The sequence below is a fragment of the Callionymus lyra genome, chromosome 1 (genome assembly GCF_982586985.1).
Source record: "Callionymus lyra chromosome 1, fCalLyr1.hap1.1, whole genome shotgun sequence".
NCBI lineage: Eukaryota > Metazoa > Chordata > Actinopteri > Syngnathiformes > Callionymidae > Callionymus > Callionymus lyra.
In genome coordinates, this window is record NC_141818.1 from 31,772,561 (window position 1) to 31,792,828 (window position 20,268).

The 20,268-nt window shown below is 44.2% G+C and overlaps 2 protein-coding genes across 2 annotated transcripts; one reads left to right on the forward strand and one right to left on the reverse strand.

The window, feature by feature from the left end:
* The first annotated feature begins 219 nt into the window (after positions 1-219).
* mrpl45 (mitochondrial ribosomal protein L45) lies at positions 220-3,543 on the forward strand. Its single transcript, XM_087783036.1, has 8 exons — positions 220-302; positions 1,646-1,832; positions 1,896-2,013; positions 2,461-2,559; positions 2,644-2,692; positions 2,771-2,920; positions 2,991-3,164; positions 3,324-3,543. Exons 1-8 carry the CDS (start codon positions 243-245, stop codon positions 3,411-3,413), a joined length of 927 nt encoding a protein of 308 aa, XP_087639162.1. The 5' UTR covers positions 220-242; the 3' UTR covers positions 3,414-3,543.
* Positions 3,544-3,779: 236 nt separating this feature from the next.
* On the reverse strand, positions 3,780-16,117 carry gpr179 (G protein-coupled receptor 179). The gene is made up of 11 exons (XM_087783469.1): positions 15,264-16,117; positions 13,518-13,626; positions 11,527-11,623; positions 11,204-11,409; positions 10,579-10,647; positions 8,863-8,972; positions 8,563-8,801; positions 8,310-8,448; positions 8,147-8,249; positions 7,940-8,080; positions 3,780-7,565 (listed from the first exon to the last, which is right to left on the reverse strand). The coding sequence occupies exons 1-11, from the start codon at positions 16,115-16,117 to the stop codon at positions 4,410-4,412; spliced, it is 5,223 nt and encodes a 1,740-aa protein (XP_087639595.1). The 3' UTR covers positions 3,780-4,409.
* Positions 16,118-20,268: the final 4,151 nt, after the last annotated feature.

Below are 20,268 nucleotides of genomic sequence, written 5' to 3' on the forward strand. Positions count from 1 at the left end.
ATAAACACATCTTTGTCAGATTTTTGGTAGCGCTATCCGATTCAGTTTTAAATAGAAACACAGGACAGAACCGCTACACAGTCAAATTCGCACGATAAATTCTCATTATTGTTTTTTTTCCCCAAAGGCGATATATACGTGTATTTATTTGATTGGACTTCCGCGTCTGTCTCACCCCTCGGCTCTAGGTGGCGGTAGTGTTCCGTGACGCTAGTTGACAGCCGCTGACAGTGGAGACGAACATGGCGGTGCCCGTGAGGAGGACGCTTGTCCTGCTGCAGCGGACATGTGCGGGTTTGAAGGTATTGGAGCCATTAAACACCAGTTGGTGGTCATATTTATGTTTGTGACTATAATATAGTCTTCATCGAGTTGTGCCTGCTATCACTCTTGTCCCTCTTGAGAGATATGGTTTCCTTCGTAAATTGGAATGTGTTTACATTTTTACAGATTGATTTCTAAGAAACCAATATTATCAGACAGGACTCGTAAAGACTACGATTTTTATTATTATTATTATTATTATTATTATTATTATAAGTATTATTTTCCTGTGGTAAGAAAGTAATTGTAGCAGAATGGATGCTTTGGCACATGTTTTTCTTTTTCTTATTTTGTATTATCTCATGTGATTCTTTTATCTTATACTGCCACCAAAAATCATATGTTGGGTATACAACCCTGGCAATTCACTTTTTTGCTTATGTTTCTTAATACCGGTGAAAATGCTCTAATTTCTCGTCAACATCCTTGATACTTTAAGTCGGAAGAGTTCAATATTTTAGGTGTGACCTTCTTGTTGATCCCCACTTTCAAAATGTCATGACTTGCTCAATATTTACTTCATTTTTAATTGGCTGGTATCATTTTAAAGCTTGTTAAACAAAGAAACAATGTGATTATGATTTTAATTATTTTAATCAAGTAATGAATGTTAAATTAGAAAATTTGTCTTAAAATATACATAGAAAATCAATCAATCATTTAATGAAACTCATGAAGTTAGTGTTAGAAGTGACGGAAAACATGAACCTTAAATAATCCAACGAATCTCGCAGGCAATCGGCAGGTCCTGGAAAATCTGTGTTTGAATCAATCAATTTAAAAGATAATTGGGAGATAAATGAGTTCTGAGGAGTTCTGTCTAGTAAAAAATGTTGTCAGAGATTTGTGGGGTGTGTACTTAATCAATCTGAAAATGTAGATATTAATGGTAAACTATGAAATGTATTCTACATCATGAGTATTGGTGTATAGTGGTGACGAAAACAACATGAACCCAGTTGAAACGGGCGTACAGCACTCTGTCTATCTAATTTCTCGAAGGAGATCTCCAGAGGGATTAATAAAGTCTATCTATCAGCTATTTGGTTTGTACGATCAAACGTGAAACTCGCCGAGTGACCACTGCTGGTATCCAGGAAACGGAAATTCCACACATGCCTTAATCAAGTGAATGACAGCCATGGTCGTGCTTTACTTGGTTCCACAGTGAGAAGTTGTGAAGAGTTTCTAAAACATCTGCTTGTAGCACGTTTACTTTGTTTCGGTATGTTCTTCTTAATACTTACTGTTTGAAGTATTTGAAATGTATCCCTTGTTGTATTCTGCAACAATCACTAAAACCTCTCTTGTCTTCTTTCAGGATGTGAACCATTACCTCCCTCTTCTTCTACCAGTCCGCACAAAAAGTCGCTTCTATGTCCCTCAACCTTTTAAAGGAAAGGACAGTAAGCAGCTGAGTCACAAAGAAATGGAGGCGAAGGCTCGCGCTGCAGGACTTGTGTACCCCAAGGAGTTGAATCAGAGGCCCATCGACATCTCCAGCACCCGTGAGCCTTCTCTTCCTTCACCTCTATCATTTACTGTTTTAATCTGACCTGCTGTTTGTCCAGCTGTGGTCTTTGACCCGTACCTCCCTCCAGAGGGAGATGCCCGTCTCTCTACGGTGACCAAAGATGGACTGAAACAGAAGACACAACGGCTGAAACAGGTCGCAAGCGCGAAGATAGCGTGAGATTCCGAACCCTTCTCTTTCAACTTTAACTTTTGAAGGAGGGAATGTTGTTTGTGATGTGAGTGGGTTGAGACGAGGGAGACCAGAGATGCAAGAGGGTGAGCATTTGATAATTGAAGATTGTGGAGGGAAGATGGTTGAGAAAGTTGGGTGAGGAAGATGAGACGGTGGATAGTGAGACCCTTTGTTGATGCGGGTGAGACTTGTGAGTGAGACATAATGGCGTGGATTGTGAGACTGTGGGGGTCAGTGGTTGGATGATGAGAGTGAGGCACATAGCTGTTGAATGTTGAGATTGAGAAGGGTGAGATTTTTCTATTAAGATTATTGGATTCAGAAGGGGCGAATGTGAGGTTGAGAATTTTGGAATGTGAAGATGAAGCAGTTTGGTCAAAGGGATGAAACGGCTTGACTTTGGGTTTTCAGCTTCTTGTTTCTTTTAGGCTCAGCACGATCAAGAAACACGACACTAATTTCAAAACCAAAGAGTTTGCTAACCAAGCTCAAGAGATTTTCATCGAGGCTCACAATGCCCTCTCTAGGTGAGTGTGTGGAACTGCATCTGAACAAACCGATTCTAGTAGATCAAAAGTTGTCGACTCTGAGGTTGACATTCTTTTCCGCAGCTTCAACAAAGAGACCCTTCACAGACTGGTTACAGAGAAATGTTACCCTGTAAGTCTTTTTTACCGTTGACCCTCCATACTTTCCCGAGTATCGGCTCTCACCATCCCATCCCATCTGGCCTCACAGGAAATGACCCGGGGGAACCGCCTGAAGACTATCCGCTGGAGCTTCAACGGTTCATTAGACCCGCCGAAGATAGTACATGTGACCTGCAGCAGCATGGTGAACAAAGAAAATTTGTACGGGCAGGTGACTGTTCGCATGCACTCCAGACAGGTACGTGCTCATACCGGAAGAATTTTTTTGTGTCGACCCACTTTGGATGTGAACCGAGACTCTAACTTAGACGCTCGCCATCTACGACCGCTTTGGGCGGCTGTTGCTGGGCGATGAGGACCAGCCCAAGGACGTGCTGGAGTACCTAGTAATAGAGCGCCACCTTGTGAACCCGAATGGCTGCTGGAGGCTACACGGCAAGATTGTGCCGAGCTGGGCGCCTGCCAAGGACCCCATCATCAAGGTAAGCCCATCAGGCCCCATAGGCTTTAAGGGCTCCGCGTACTAATCATGACCACATGCATGTGAACATAAAGTGACTCCTCTGTCCACTTGACGAAGCAAACAACTTTGCCTGGTGTAACGACACACAAGTGACTCCTGTGGTCTTTCTTCTGTGCAGACTTTAATGATTCCTGGTCCAACGCTGGGCCCTGGAGAAGAATTCAACGCCCTCAAGTACCGAGTTCCCAAACCCGAGGCGGTGCAGTGAAACAAGTAGCCCAGCAGGAGTCGCTGCAGGCCAGCAGCTGCTCCAGCTGAGGTTCACGTCATGTCTTCTTGTCGTCAAATAAAGTAAACTTCTGGACTTGACGAATAAACTGAGTGGTGAATTCAAGGAAGTTGAGGCTCAGACTCATGCCAAAGAAAGAGTTTTCAGTGACTGCACAGACTTTTCTTTCAGGCTTTTATTTTGAAAATGCAAGCAACGTCATTTTGGTTCAACATCTTCAGGGAAAAACAATAAACATAAATGAATCACTACAAGTAAATATTTTAACAAATTCTAATTGTGAGATAACATTTGTACAATTTTAAGTTTAAATACATATATATATAATTATTGGGACTATAACATGGGACTTTTCCTAGTAAACAAGTCTACTTCAGGAAAAAAAAAAAAACATGTCAAAATTCATGGTCGATTGTCTAGAGCAGGACACCTTCGTTCTCTCCTGAAGGAACAGAGTTTCTACTCTGACAGAGAGTTTTGTCTTATGAATCAACTCTTTTCTTTCCCTCATTCCTCCCACAGAACCCGGGCCTCAGACTTACAACAGACGACATGTGGGCAAAAAACATGGCCCTGGAAATTACAAAAAGATAGTTGAGAAAATAGTCTAAAACGTCCCATGAGAAAAGTTGTTCAAAAGAAACCGCCACAACGCTAAATAATGGGCCAGAGTCAATGTTTTCTTTTATCGTGGTGTTCATTTTAAATGTGATGGTTTGATTAATAATATGCCAAAGCAACATTAGAAAGATTTTAAAAAAAAAAGAGAAAATAAATCTTCACTTGAGATTCTAACTAGTATTTCAAGAGTCTTCAGGGAGAATAAATGTATGGGCTGCGATATGCTGAGGCGTCAACGTAAACATGCAGGCGTAAGTCAAGGTGGATTCACTGGGGACAGCAGGAAGAGGAAATAAACTATGTTGAGCACTGTTAGCAAAAATAAAGTCTTCTGAGAGAGTTTACAAAACCAGCTCACAGGTCAGGAGGAAATATGAACGCCTCGGCAGCGCACTCTGCGTCATCTTCCTCATCTTCTTCTGGAATATTCTCCGGCTCCCACGTGAACACATCAGAGTTATTGTCTGTGAAGGAGCTGGATCTGCTGCGGGTCAACTCCCAGGGACACAAGGCATCTCTGCGGCCGAGGTTTTCTTTTGAACCGTCAGCTGTGGATTCAAAACCCCCTCCATCGGTGGACTCCTGGATATCCATGAGGCTGTCGCTGCTTGTGATGTCTACAGTCACCTCAGGTTTGGTTTCCACTGATGGAATCTGTGGGGCAACACTTGGACTAATAGCTCCTGGTTCTTCTGTCTCCCAAGGACAGACATTTGCCCTCACACTTTCCTGTTTGATCAAGGTCTTAGGCTTCTCTGTTTCCCAGGGACAAACATCTGCCTGAGCACTGTCTTGTTTTTCAAGAACTTTGGGTTCTTCAGACTCCCAGGGACAAACATCTGACCGAAGACTTTCCTGCTTTTTCAAAATGTTGGATTCTTCCATTTCCCAGGGACAGACATCATTCCGATCACTATCTTGCTTCTTTAAAACATTTGGGTTTTCTGTTTCTTCCGCTTCTGGATTACTGTTCTGTGCTTTTGGAGAATTGTTTTTTGGAATTTCCTGCTCTTCCGTCTCCCATGGACAAACCTCGGTCTGCACTTTGTCCAGTTTCTCGGCGTTCCCTGACTCCCACGGGCAGATGTCTTCCTTTGAATTGACATGGAGCTTTGACAGGTTCTCGGATATTTTAGATACCCGAGTTTTGACAATCCCTGGATCACTGGTTTCAAATGGACAGACGTTGCTTTTCCCCTGCAGCTTAATAACTTCTGACGAAAGACTATCTTCTTTTCTGAGATTGCTTGGCTCAGACGTCTCCCATGGACAAACATTCTCCCGAACACTTTCCTGTTTGACGACGGTACTCTTGCAATTCTCTTTACTTGGGACAGGCTCTGTCCCTTCGTCCTCTGTCTCCCAAGGACAAACAGTTGGGCGAACTGTGTTTTCTGCAACTGTTTCCAGTTTCTCAGTCTCCCAAGGACAAATATTTACTCTCATCTCTGGCCCTTGTGACATCGTCTTTGAAGCAATTGCTTTGGAATGTATTTTGTTTGCTTGTGCCTCTACAGTGCGGCTTGGTAAAGATAACGTCTTTGACACACCCTTTGGTTGGCTTTCTGGTTGTTCCTGATGATCCGTCTCCCACGGACAGATTTGAGCCTTAACGGTAATTTGAGAGGAAACATCTTTGTTGGTCGGTTCATTTGTTGTGACTTCGTCCCACGGACAAACGTCTTTGAAGTCTGAAGGTGGATCAGGGAATTCCCACGGACAACGCTCTGCTGTCTTGACCACCTCGTGCCCAGGTGCAGGTGAGCCACCGGCAGCGTCAGCGTAGACGGCAACCTTTACAACTTCCTTCCTCGCAGGGACTTTTAGTGACCCTTTTGTCACCACAGGATTCACATTTTCATAAACGGCTTCCGTTGGATTGTCCCAAGGACAAACATTAGCATACTCTTGTGTGATGATTGGCAAGGATGTTTCAGAAGCTTCCCAAGGACATATGTCTGTGGAAGGTGGAAAAGAACCTTTTGAAGGATGGGAGATAACAGGAATCTGTTTCCTTAGGGTCACTTGAGTTCCAGACTGACTAAAACCCGATTGCTGTTGGGATTCCCACAGAGAAACGTTTGATTTGACGCTCTGTTGCCTCTTGGTTTCTTCAACATGTTCTGCAGTGGATGGATCTTCCCAAGGACAGACGTCTACATGAGAGACATTGCGAAGTGGTCTGACACGATAACTTCCTTTTCTGTGGGTTGAAGGAGTCCTGGAGCTGCTCGTGGTCTCCCAGGACGTCACACTGCGTTTGCTGTTTTGTCTCGACAGAAACACATTGTCATAAGTGCCGTCTTTTTGGTCATCTGCGTCCCATGGACAAATGTTGGATTTGATCATCACCAGCCGCCTGGGGCTTCGGTCCGAGGAGTCACTTGATGACAATCTGACTGCATTTTGCTTCACCAGACAGGGTTTCCCATCGATGGTGGTCATACTTCTCTTCTGCAGCGTCCTCTTCTCAAAGCTTGGACGACGGCTCGATGATCTAGATCTTGTAGAGGAACTTCCCGGACTCTTTTGGGAAGCAGAATCTTCTCTATTTAAAAGTCCATCTGTGGTTGGGGATTCCATCGATCCCATCATGGACTTCACATGTAGCCATTTGGTGTTGTTTCGGAAGGAAAAGCCGCGCTGATCCGTCGTCACCCTCGGCCTCGGTGACCCCGGTGCACTTGCCGATGCATGAACTGGTATTTTGTGAGGCTCACCTTTGTCCTTGGGTTTTTCAACAGGTGGATAATGTTCCCATGGACACACAAGAGCGACTGGGGAAGATGGCTTTTGTTCTTCGCTATCTTGAGAATTAGCATAGGTCACATGTTTCTGACTTTTGTCCATTGAAAGCTCCTTCTCTAACTCCCAGGGACAGACTTGTGATTTGTCGAAGGACTCTGACTGCAGGGCGCTTCTGGTCTGGTCGCTAATGGAGATACTTTGCCTGGATTGTGAGACCAACGTGCTGGATCTGACTCTGGACATGCTCTCGATGGAGGCGTTGTCGGTGGAAGTGAGACTCCAGGTTTTGTGCAGCTTGGTATGATCGGGGTGGAGAAGGTTGGTGTCGAAGCTGAGGTTCTGGGCACTAGCCGACTTACAAAACCCAACTGGGATATCCAACGAGTCCGTCTCTGATCTCTGGGAAGCCCTTTTTTCAACATTTGCCCGGAGGAACGAGTGATTCGGGAATGCTTCTCTCTCGTGTGAGTAGTAATCGCTCGGAGACCTGCGCAGTGATGGTGCTGGAGACTTGATGGAGCTTCTGTAGCTGATGTTATCGTGCGTCCTGAAGGACCCACATGGGGTCCCTCTGCTGCGGAACGAGCCATCTCTGTCGTCGCGGCTGCACTGCCGGCTGAGCGGGATCTCAGCGATCTTTTTAATGATGGACCTCCCCAGCGCACAGCGAGAGCTGCGCTTCTTCGACAGGTGAGGATTGTTCGCTGCCATCTTCCTGGTTTTGTTGACCTCTAACTGGCGGTACAACTTCTTCAGCTCGTCCTGGAGCACATGAATGGAATGGGTTTGGGGGGGACAAGGAGATCAAGTCAGAGGAAGGATTTATGTTAAAGACAGTTTTGGGGGGGACAAGTGAAGGATGGATCTATTTCGGTATTTATAAGTTCATTTAGTTTTAGTTTTATTCTTGTCTCGGCCTCATTACACAAGAATCCAACTGTCTATGAAGCTAATGATGTCTTCAAAAATATATGTGTTTACGTTGAAGCTTCTTTATACGTCACATATCAACACTAAAATGATTCTGCAGTGACTCGACTGCATTGATCAACCCTCACCCAAAGGAGGAACGTTTAAAATGATTCTTATTTGGCCTGAACTTGAAGAAGTCGTTCTGAGTGGGCGAGTGCATTTACCCGAAAGTCATCAGGGTCGACGCTGCGCTCGCTCCAGGCCGATTTGAAGCTGCTGTTGAGGTAGGAGCGCCGCAGGTCGACCTCCTCCTCGTACACCTCCGCCGCAATCTCCTCTCGACCAGACTTGGACCCCAGGAGTAACTGTGGCACATGAAAACCTTGCAACTTACTTGACCCGCTCTTTGAGACGGAAGTGACGGACTTTACCTTCGGGAGGAAAATCAACGCCAGCGTGACCGTGATGGTCACATGCGTGTGTGTGAACGACAGCAGCAGCATCCAGTCAGGGTGGAGGGAAGGGAACGTGAACCTGTGGGGAACCCAGAGGTAATTTTTCATTTCACCCAAGGTTGGCAAGTGTCTAATGTACCTGAAGAGATGGAACATGGAGGACAGGAGCAGCTCGTTGTGGATGGCGATGCCCATGTATCGAGGCTCGTGGAACGCTGAAGGGACCGGACGCACCGCAGTCCAGAGTGAGCTGCCCCAGCACAAGAACAACAGCTCAGCTGCAACAAAGAAAAACGTTGTTAGCACAAAGTTGCCTGCAGGTTGAATGAGTGCACTGTCAAACTCTGATGTTGCTGGGTCTCTGGGTCCTCTCTGTCTACCCTGAAACTCACCCACAGCCATCATGTAGTCCCAGCGGTCAAGGTAGCACGAGGTAAAGCCCTGCCCATCTGCAGTGGTGGTTGTGAAGAAAACAGGGATGTTCCGGTCCCGGTTCTGCAGAACCCCGACAGTCCAGGCACACAAGAACCAGCTGACTGTCATCAGCATGACTCCGAGGATCCTCAGAAGATGGAGGCTGGACATGTACGGTACTCTCTGGGCAGTGCGGGACAGGAACACTTTCAGGACCCTGCAGGAGAGCGGGTTGTGAGAATGGTCTCGTCCTCAGTTCCAGTGCGTCCGTGACGTACCGGTACATCTTCAGCGTGATGGTGCCGTAAACGATTGAGAAGCCCATCATGCGTACCCAGCGCAGCAGGATACACCTGAAGGTGCTGGGCTTGAAGTAGAGGATGAAGACCTGCAGGGACCAGACAGGACTTCAGAATGAGAAACAGACTTCCCTGTCACCTGTCAAACAGCTGATCTGTCTGTTCTTCAACAGGTCCAGAGAGCTGCTCTGTAATCCATGAATTAAAGTGATTTTGCTGCGACCCACGTGGATAAAAAAAAACTATGTGAGCTCTCACATGGATCAGCGCACGCACACACACACACTCTGTTGATGGGATGGAACATATATCGAGACTGTAATCAACCAACAAGCAGACTGAATACACTTTTACAGCGCGGTGGCCATCATCATCATCATCATCATCATCATCATCATCATCATCATCATCATCATCACCATCATCATCATCACCATCATCATCATCACCATCATCATCATCATCATCATCATCACCATCACCATCATCATCATCATCATCATCATCATCATCATCATCATCATCATCACCATCATCACCATCACCATCACCATCTTTATCATTATCATTATCATTATCATTATCATTATCATCATCATCATCATCATCATCATCATCATCATCATCATCATCATCATCATCATCATCATCATCATCATCACCATCTTTATCATCATCTTTATCATCATCATCATCATCATCATCATCACCATCATCATCATCATCATCATCATCACCATCACCATCACCATCATCATCATCACCATCACCATCACCATCACCATCACCATCACCATCACCATCACCATCACCATCACCATCACCATCACCATCACCATCACCATCTTTATCATCATCACCACCATCACCATCACCATCACCATCACCATCACCATCACCATCACCATCACCATCACCATCACCATCACCATCACCATCACCATCACCATCACCATCACCATCACCATCACCATCCCATCGCCATCGCCATCGCCATCGCCATCGCCATCGCCATCGTCATCGTCATCGTCATCGTCATCGTCACCATCATCATCATCATCATCACCATCACCATCACCATCACCATCACCATCACCATCACCATCATCATCATCATCATCATCATCATCATCATCATCATCATCATCATCACCATCACCATCACCATCACCATCACCATCACCATCACATCATCATCGTCATCGCCATCGTCATCGTCATCGTCATCGTCATCGCCATCGTCATCGTCATCGTCATCGTCACCATCATCATCATCATCATCACCATCACCATCACCATCACCATCACCATCACCATCACCATCATCATCATCATCATCACCATCACCATCACCATCTTTATCACCATCACCGTCACCATCACCATCATCATCATCATCATCATCACCATCACCATCACCATCACCATCACCATCACCATCACCATCACCATCACCATCACCATCACCATCACCATCACCATCACCATCACCATCACCATCATCATCATCATCATCACCATCATCATCATCATGTCTACCGTGTCTACTGTAACAACGGGAGTTTCTAAAAGCTTCAGGTTTTGTATGGAGGTCTCGCTCACCAATGACACCCGATTGTTCCATATATCTTTGTATATCTGGACCCAACGTCTTTGATAGTGTGGTTCGCTGCCTCGTGTTTTGTGTTCACTCACCGGGAAGTAGAGAAGCAACGAGCCAAACAAGATCATCTCCAGCAACAGGAGTCCCGAGGCTCGGATCCTCTGAAGAAAAACAAGAAGACAAATTAAAAAACACCCCAAAATTAAGAAAAAAGTTTTAAAAAAAATCAACTATAAACTAAAGTAGTTTGATGAAAAAAACAATAAAAAAAAGGTAAAATAGTAAACTCAAGGAGCTAGGATAGTAAAAAGTGTGTATTAAAACTACATTTTAAAAAAACGTTTGTTACACCACATACACTACTGAAATTGTAGTAGAGAAAATATCTACATAAACTAAATACAAAAAAATTCCACTGAAGAACAAATAGGTTCATAAAAGGAAAAAGCAAGGAAAATTGTGGTAAGAGAAGGAGTTGAAGTAAAAAAAAAGATAATTTAACTAAATTATTTAGAAAAAGATTAAGATGTATCTTAAATAAGAAAAGACAGAAATGAAAACTTTAAAAAATAAAAAATCTAAGCTGAAAGTAAAAAGTGGTGTGAGATCTAGTCATGTGACAGTTTCAGTATGAGGTCAGAGGTCATTGAGACAAGAGGATGATTGTGAACTTTGCTGAAAACTCAAGCATCAGTTGCCCATGATGTCATCACTCACGCGGTTCCTGCGGTGGCGATACGCCGCCATCATGCTGATGAAGACGAGGAGCATGAAGACGCCCTGGACGGCCAGAGTGCCGGTCCTCAGCAGCCAGTCCTCCTGCACCCAACAGGGGGAGCCATCCAGGCAGCTCCTGCAGCCAGGCCAGCAGGGGAGACAGATGGGCACGGCCGGGTAACAGGTCGCGTTGATGACGGCGCCATCTGCATCACACGCACACATACACCAGAGTCACACCTACACAAGAGCTGTTGATGGGCAGCAGAGAGACCGTCTGTTGCCCCGGCATGCCAGGATATGAAACCAGAGTTAAACCCCACCTGAATCCTCGCTGCTTGTCCCGGGGTCGTAGTAGCCCTCCTTACAGCGGCAGCAGTACTGACCCAAACGGAACCCTTGTCCTGGGATCGGCACACACTGGATGATGAAAAATCGATTCATTGGACGCCTCTAGAACTACCAACACTGAGCACTTGTTTCTGTATGTAAAGACTTTCTAAGCAGAGGTTTTGATTTGTCATTGTTGGTGTCAAGATGATATTGAAGTTGTAAATCAATTTGAGAAACTTGTTATCTCTGTTCAGTTTTTGCTGTGTAACTAAAAGTGACACCTATATTAAAACACACACCTATATTAAAACACACACCTAAACTATAACACACAGAAACATATATATAGACAACAAAACACTTACATTACTACATAGCTACACTATCAAACACCCACACTAAGAGTGACACCTATACTAAAACACACCTACACTATAACATACACTAAAACATATATCTACACAACAAAACACACACTTACATTATATCACAAATACAGCACAACACACCTACACTATAACATACGCAAAAAACACATGTCTACTCAACAAAACACACACTTACATCATAACACACCCACACTAAAAGTGACACCTATACTATGCAGCAGCTTTGAAAGTTGATCGTTGGACATATTTGGTTCGTCAAAAGTCGTGCGGTCTATTCTGCCAGAGTCAAGTACTATAAAAAATACTACAAACATATCCACGTTACAGTATCGCGATATTCTGTATCCCCTGTATCGCATCACATGATTATTGCTGATAAAAACTCATTCAAAGAAAAAAATAATGTTTTCATCAACATCTAAATAATGTTAGAGTTTCAGCTCTGTTAGCATTTAAATGATTCTAAGCTTGGTTAGGATCTTTTTTGTTGTTGTTGTGAGCAGTGATGGTCATTGATCATGTCTATCTGAGGCTTTCATATTTTAGTCCAAACACTGGCAGTTCAACAATCTCTGTCTCACATTCGACCTTCGCCGTCATAATCGCGCACACACCCAGACGCACACACACACACAAATGCACAAACACAAACCTGGTGCTGCCCTGTGTGTTAATCTAAGCTAAAAGCTAAATGGAAACATAAAACCTGCCCTGAGAGCTTTAACCTTTTCTAGAAAAATCCCATCCAAACTCTCTCACACACACACACACACACACACACACACACACACACACACACACACACACACTCTCACACACACGAGCTTCAGCTCTAATGGCGCAGCCTTAACATTAATGTGATACGGATTAAATTTAATTCTCTGGAGAGTTGCGGCATATTTTTCGTGTCTGTCAGCCAAAGTTCATCATGTCACGTTCAAAGTGTGTTTCCTGTATTTGTCTTATCACATTTACACGCTGGCAAATTACAGACCAACTGCAGACAAAAACTTATCTTAGCGTTGTTTCCTCTCAGCCATCATTACAAGATTAAAACTGGCTTAATTTGAGCCTAAATACTAACACATCAACATAAATGATCAATTAGTTTGTCGTGGGTTCTTACACTGCTGAATGAAAAAGATTCTAAAAAGCAAACATGTTGCGTAAAATACATTTCAAAATGAATCCGTCATGCTAATCCCGATGAGCTAATGTCAACGCTAACATGAAACAGAAGTCGCTAGCAGAGTAGCAGCGCTAACATAGCTAATCTCTAATGGCAGGTGATGGTTCTGAGTGACCCAGAATAGGATCGTCGCTGAGCCGGCGGGACAAAAGGTGCCCAGTGGATTTTGGTATTTTTGGGGAGAGTCCTGTTTGTGTGTGTGTGTGTGAGACGGGAAAGTGTGTCAGAGGTGGGATTATCAATATAATCCATCAGATCATCTGCTACCTCGAACAGCAGCGCCACGTTCACAACCTCTCAAAGTTCATAGAACCCGAGAAGTCTGTTGTTTTTTTCTGTCATTTTTTGTCACCATTAGAGTTTCTTTTCAACTTTTGATGACATCACCAGCGCCGGGGCATACCTCCATGGTAGTGCGGTTGCACTCGTGTGAGTCCGAGAACCAACCCGGTTCTGAGCTGCACTGGTCCAGGTCCATGTTCTGGATGTCCACGTCCACTCGGATCACTCCCCTGATGGAAGAATGAACAAATATCAGTGTGTTTGCCGAGCCTGGAAATATCTTGTTAAATCAACTTGACTTGTTGTCAAGTTAACATGCACTAATGTGTCCATGTAGGTTCTCATTCATCCAGGTCATGGTTACTAATGCTAAAACACACATCAAACAGATGAACACACTAAAGCCAGACCTGCACTAAAACACTAATAAAAAAACAAGTAAATACTTAATATTCAATCACCCCCTACACAACAACACACTCCTGCACGGCTAAACAATTAAACACATACTTACACTACAAAAACATCTACACTACAACGCACTCACACTAAAAGTGACACATATACTAAAACACACACCTCCACTATAACACACTCATAAACATATGTCTACACAACAAAACACACACTAACATTATAACACCCCCACACTAAGTTACACCTTTACTAAAACACACACCTACACTATAACATACACTAAAACATATATCTATACAACAAAACACAGACTTACATTATAACACACATACAGTATAACACACCCACACTAAAAGTGACACCTATACTAAAACACAAACCTAAACTATAACACATACTAAGAATTTTATCAACACAACAAAACACACACTTTTATTTTAACACACCCACACTAAAATAAATACCTATAATAAAACACGAACATACACTATAACACACAAAACCATATATCTACACAACAAAACACTCACACTAAAAGTGACACCTATACTAAAACACAAACCTACACTAGAACACACACAAAAATGATGTATCTACAAAACAAAACACACACTTACATTGTAACTCACGACACTACACCTCATCCACACTAAAAGGAACACGTATATCAAAACACACAAAAATACACACAAAAACATATATCTAGACTAAAGAATACATACTTATATTACAACACAGCTACACTATAACACACCCACACTAATAGTTACACCTAAACTACAACACACAAAAACATATAGCTACACAACAAAACACACACTTGCATCATAGCACACTTACAGTACAACACACCCACACTAAAAGTGACAGCTATACTAAAACACACACATACACTATAACACATACCAAGAAATATATCAACACAATAAAACACACACTTTCAATATAACACACCTACACTATAATACGCCCATACTAAAGCATGAACATACATTATAACACACAAAACCAAAAAATCTACACAACAAAACACAAACTTACTTTTTAACACACATACAGCACAGCACATCTACACTATAACATACACAAAAAACATATGTCTACACAACAAAACATACACTTACATTATAACACACATATAGTACAACACACCCACACTAAAAGTGACACCTATACTAAAACACAAACCTACACTATAACACACACAAAAACAAGTATCTACAAAACAAAACACACACTTACATTGTAACCCTCCTGCACTACACTGCATCCACACTAAAAGTGACACCTATACTAGATATATTGTGTATAAATAGTGTGTTATAGTGTAGATAACGCAAAAACACACTAAAACATATATCGAAAAGACACCAAAAAGAAGATAAATCTAACAGCCCAATGCATATCTATCTATATCAACATGTTTTCGTGTGAGTCCAATGTGTCACACCTGAACTCTGGGGTCAGGTCCGGTTTGAGTCCATAAAAGGAGGTAGACAAGATCAGAGTCCAGTTGGGCACAAAGCGTCCATCTGTACAATCAAGGTAGGGGGCGCTGTCCCAGCGAACGCCACTGCGGTTGCTAACATAGCTGTCGCCGCGCCCCCACTTGGGCGTATCCAGGGTGGTTAGGTCGTTGAGCAGCAGCCTCTTGGACAAGGGCGGTTTGATGGAGCCCGGGAACTTGAAGGCCTTGAACCAGCCATCGTCTGGGGCCGGAGGTGGCAGGTGCAGACTGTCCCAGGATCTAGACCAGTCCTGGAGGACGATGGCAGGGTTCTTCGCTAGGGTTCCGCGGGAGGCGCACAGCACTAGCTGTGGCGCCGGAGCGGTTGGGTCTGCATCAAAGGTGAGGAGGGCCCGCCTGATGGTCTGGTCCGCCTCCAGGAGAGCCCGGACCAGTGCGTGGTACCACTCCATCTCCTCCTGAACTGTGCTTTCGTGCAGGTCGCTGGCCTGGAAGATCATGTTGAGAAAGTTGGCCGTGTTCGCCAGGGCATCCAGCGCCGGCCTCAAGGGTGCAATGAAGCTGTCTGGTAGCGCCCCCACCTGGCCTGGCGGACTGTAGGCCCGGGAGCAGCGTGCACCCTCCAGGACAGCACCATCACCTGTCATCAGGAAGGTTTCCACTGGCGTCCAGTCGTCCTCCATGGTGGGCGTGGAGGAAGTAGCGTTACCTGGACTCCCCGTTGAGTTGGCGACCGAGTCAGTGGTGTTGTCCGCCCCTGTCATGACCCCAGAGTCTGGGGTCACCTGGCCTTCAAGGAAGGACGGCGTCAGCAGGAGGATCCACACTGGACCCATCGCGAGGAGCAGCCGTGTCATGTCGAGGGTCTCTTCAACCAAACCCGGGCACACGTCGGCTGGATCTCAGCAAGCATCCGACAGGAGCCGTCGCTCCGCCGGCGGCCTGAGCGCTCCATCATCCGGGTCGTCAGAGGTCCAGGGGGTTCAGGGGGTCTGGGCCCAGACGAAAGTTTGAGTGAGGGAGGGGGCTCTTAAGTTGGGAGGACAGGAGAAGGCTGCCCCTTTCCCCGACTCTCTGGGACGTCTGATCCTGAAGAGCGCTTCACTTCCACTGATGACAGCTCCCCCTCCTCACCCACCTCTCTCCTCCCTCCCCGCTTCACTCCTCCCCCTCCGCCTCCCTCTCCCATTATCTAAATCTCTTCCCCCCCCCCACTCATTCACTCACTCACACCCCCACTGTACTGACCAGTGATGGAAGGTGATGAGGGAGCGAACAAAGTGTGTTTGAGTGTGTGTGTGTGTGTGTGTGTGTGTGTGTGTGTGTGTGTGTGTGTATCGGTATGTGTGTGTTTATGAATGTTTGTGTGGATCTGCATGTTTCTATGTTTGTATATGTTTGTGTGTGTGTGTCTGCAGGAGTGTGTGTGTGAGCATGTTCGTGCATGTGTGTGTGGGTTACTGGATGAAAACGCTGATGTGTGTATTATATTAACCTCTCTCTCACACACACACACACACAGGCACCAGAGGGAAATACCACTGTCACTCTAACTAGTTAACACTCAAGTTGGTATTCGTTGCATTGGGTGTGTGTGTGTGATGATGATGATGATGCAAGAATGTGTGATTTGGTGACCATGGCAACTGGTTTTTGAGGGTCGCCCTGCTGGTCTTCTGAAGTACCACGACATAAGGAGGCGACTCTCACACACTGCGTCGTCACAACAGGAGTGTGTCAGTAGGTCTCCTCGAATAAACACAAATACCCGCTGAGTTTTACTCAATAAAAACAAATCAACAGGTCGTCCACGCATGAGCGTCTCCCCGACTAACAAATGCCCTATACTGACCCCTAGTGGACACGTGTTAAAACTGCAGCGACAAAAAGTCAAATGAATGATTCTGAACCAAATTAATTTCAGATACGAAAAGAGACGAATAACTCAGGGGACCCGGCAGCTTTGTACCCGTGGCTTAAGTCCCACGTTGGTTCATTACAATGTTTCATTGGTAGTTCGGTACGTTTTTAAAGTATTTTCTGTGTTTTTGGTCCAGTCTTTACGGCCAAACAATATGGTTTAAGGTGAACGGAAGTAGTTTTATTGTGAAAGTGTGCCTGCAGTTGGTCAGCGTTTGGTTCCCCTGCTGGTCATCCAGAGAACTGACGCTGACACACACAAAAGATCATATTTACATTTGTGTTACATTGAAGCTTCTGATAACTGCTCCTCCTTTAACCCTATATTCACTACCTTCACCTCCTTAAACATCTCTTTAACTATCCTCACCTCCTTCTCTGCTCCTCCTTTAACCCTATATTCACTACCTACACCTCCTTAAACACCTGTTTAACTATCCTCACCTCCTTCTCTGATCCTCCTTTAACCATATATTCACTACCTTCACCGCCTTAAACATCTCTTTAACTATCCTCACCTCCTTCTCTGCTCCTCCTTTAACCCTATATTCACTACCTTCACCACCTTAAACATCTCTTTAACTATCCTCACCTCCTTCTCTGCTCCTCCTTTAACCCTATATTCACTACCTACACCTCCTTAAACACCTGTTTAACTATCCTCACCTCCTTCTCTGATCTTCCTTTAACCATATATTCACTACCTTCACCACCTTAAACATCTCTTTAACTATCCTCACCTCCTTCTCTGCTCCTCCTTTAACCCTATATTCACTACCTACACCTCCTTAAACACCTGTTTAACTATCCTCACCTCCTTCTCTGATCCTCCTTTAACCATAAATTCACTACCTTCACCACCTTAAACATCTCTTTAACTATCCTCACCTCCTTCTCTGCTCCTCCTTTAACCCTATATTCACTACCTACACCTCCTTAAACACCTGTTTAACTATCCTCACCTCCTTCTCTGATCCTCCTTTAACCATATATTCACTACCTTCACCACCTTAAACACCTGTTTAACTATCCTCACCTCCTTCTCTGCTCATACTTTAACCATATATTCACTACCTACACCTCCTTAAACACCTCTTTAACTATCCTCACCTCCTTCTCTGATCCTCCTTTAACCATATATTCACTACCTTCACCTCCTTAAACACCTGTTTAACTATCCTCACCTCCTTCTCTGCTCCTCCTTTAACCCGATATTCACTACCTTCACCACCTTAAACATCTCTTTAACTATCCTCACCTCCTTCTCTGATCCTCCTTTAACCATATATTCACTACCTTCACCTCCTTAAACACCTGTTTAACTATCCTCACCTCCTTCTCTGCTCCTCCTTTAAACCTATATTCACTACCTTCACCTCCTTAAACACCTGTTTAACTATCCTCACCTCCTTCTCTGCTCCTCCTTTAACCCTATATTCACTACCTACACCTCCTTAAACACCTGTTTAACTATCCTCACCTCCTTCTCTGATCCTCCTTTAACCATAAATTCACTACCTTCACCACCTTAAACATCTCTTTAACTATCCTCACCTCCTTCTCTGCTCCTCCTTTAACCCTATATTCACTACCTACACCTCCTTAAACACCTGTTTAACTATCCTCACCTCCTTCTCTGATCCTCCTTTAACCCTATATTCACTACCTACACCTCCTTAAACACCTGTTTAACTATCCTCACCTCCTTCTCTGATCCTCCTTTAACCATATATTCACTACCTTCACCACCTTAAACATCTCTTTAACTATCCTCACCTCCTTCTCTGCTCATACTTTAACCATATATTCACTACCTACACCTCCTTAAACACCTCTTTAACTATCCTCACCTCCTTCTCTGATCCTCCTTTAACCATATATTCACTACCTTCACCTCCTTAAACACCTGTTTAACTATCCTCACCTCCTTCTCTGCTCCTCCTTTAACCCGATATTCACTACCTTCACCACCTTAAACATCTCTTTAACTATCCTCACCTCCTTCTCTGATCCTCCTTTAACCATATATTCACTACCTTCACCTCCTTAAACACCTGTTTAACTATCCTCACCTCCTTCTCTGCTCCTCCTTTAAACCTATATTCACTACCTTCACCTCCTTAAACACCTGTTTAACTATCCTCACCTCCTTCTCTGCTCCTCCTTTAACCCGATATTCACTACCTTCACCACCTTAAACATCTCTTTAACTATCCTCACCTCCTTTTCTGCTCCTCCTTTAACCCTATATTCACTACCTTCACCACCTTAAACATCTCTTTAACTATCCTCACCTCCTTCTCTGCTCCTCCTTTAACCATATATTCGCTACCTTCACCACCTTAAACATCTCTTTAACTATCCTCACCTCCTTCTCTGCTCATACTTTAACCATATATTCACTACCTACACCTCCTTAAACACCTGTTTAACTATCCTCACCTCCTTCTCTGATCCTCCTTTAACCATATATTCACTACCTTCACCTCCTTAAACACCTGTTTAACTATCCTCACCTCCTTCTCTGCTCCTCCTTTAAACCTATATTCACTACCTTCACCTCCTTAAACACCTGTTTAACTATCCTCACCTTCTTCTCTGCTCATACTTTAACCATATATTCACTAATTTCACCTCCTTAAACAACTGTTTAATTATCCTCACCTCCTTCTCTGCTCCTCCTTTAACCCGATATTCACTACCTTCACCACCTTAAACATCTCTTTAACTATCCTCACCTCCTTTTCTGCTCCTCCTTTAACCATATATTCACTACCTTCACCTCATTAAACACCTGTTTAATTATCCTCACCTTCTCTGCTCCTCCTTTAACCCTATATTCACTACCTTCACCTCCTTAAACACCTGTTTAACTATCCTCACCTCCTTTTCTGCTCCTCTTTTAACCATATATTCACAACCTTCACCTCCTTAAACACCTGTTTAACTATCCTCACCTCCTTCTCTGCTCCTCCTTTAACCCGATATTCACTACCTTCACCACCTTAAACATCTCTTTAACTATCCTCACCTCCTTTTCTGCTCCTCCTTTAACCCTATATTCACT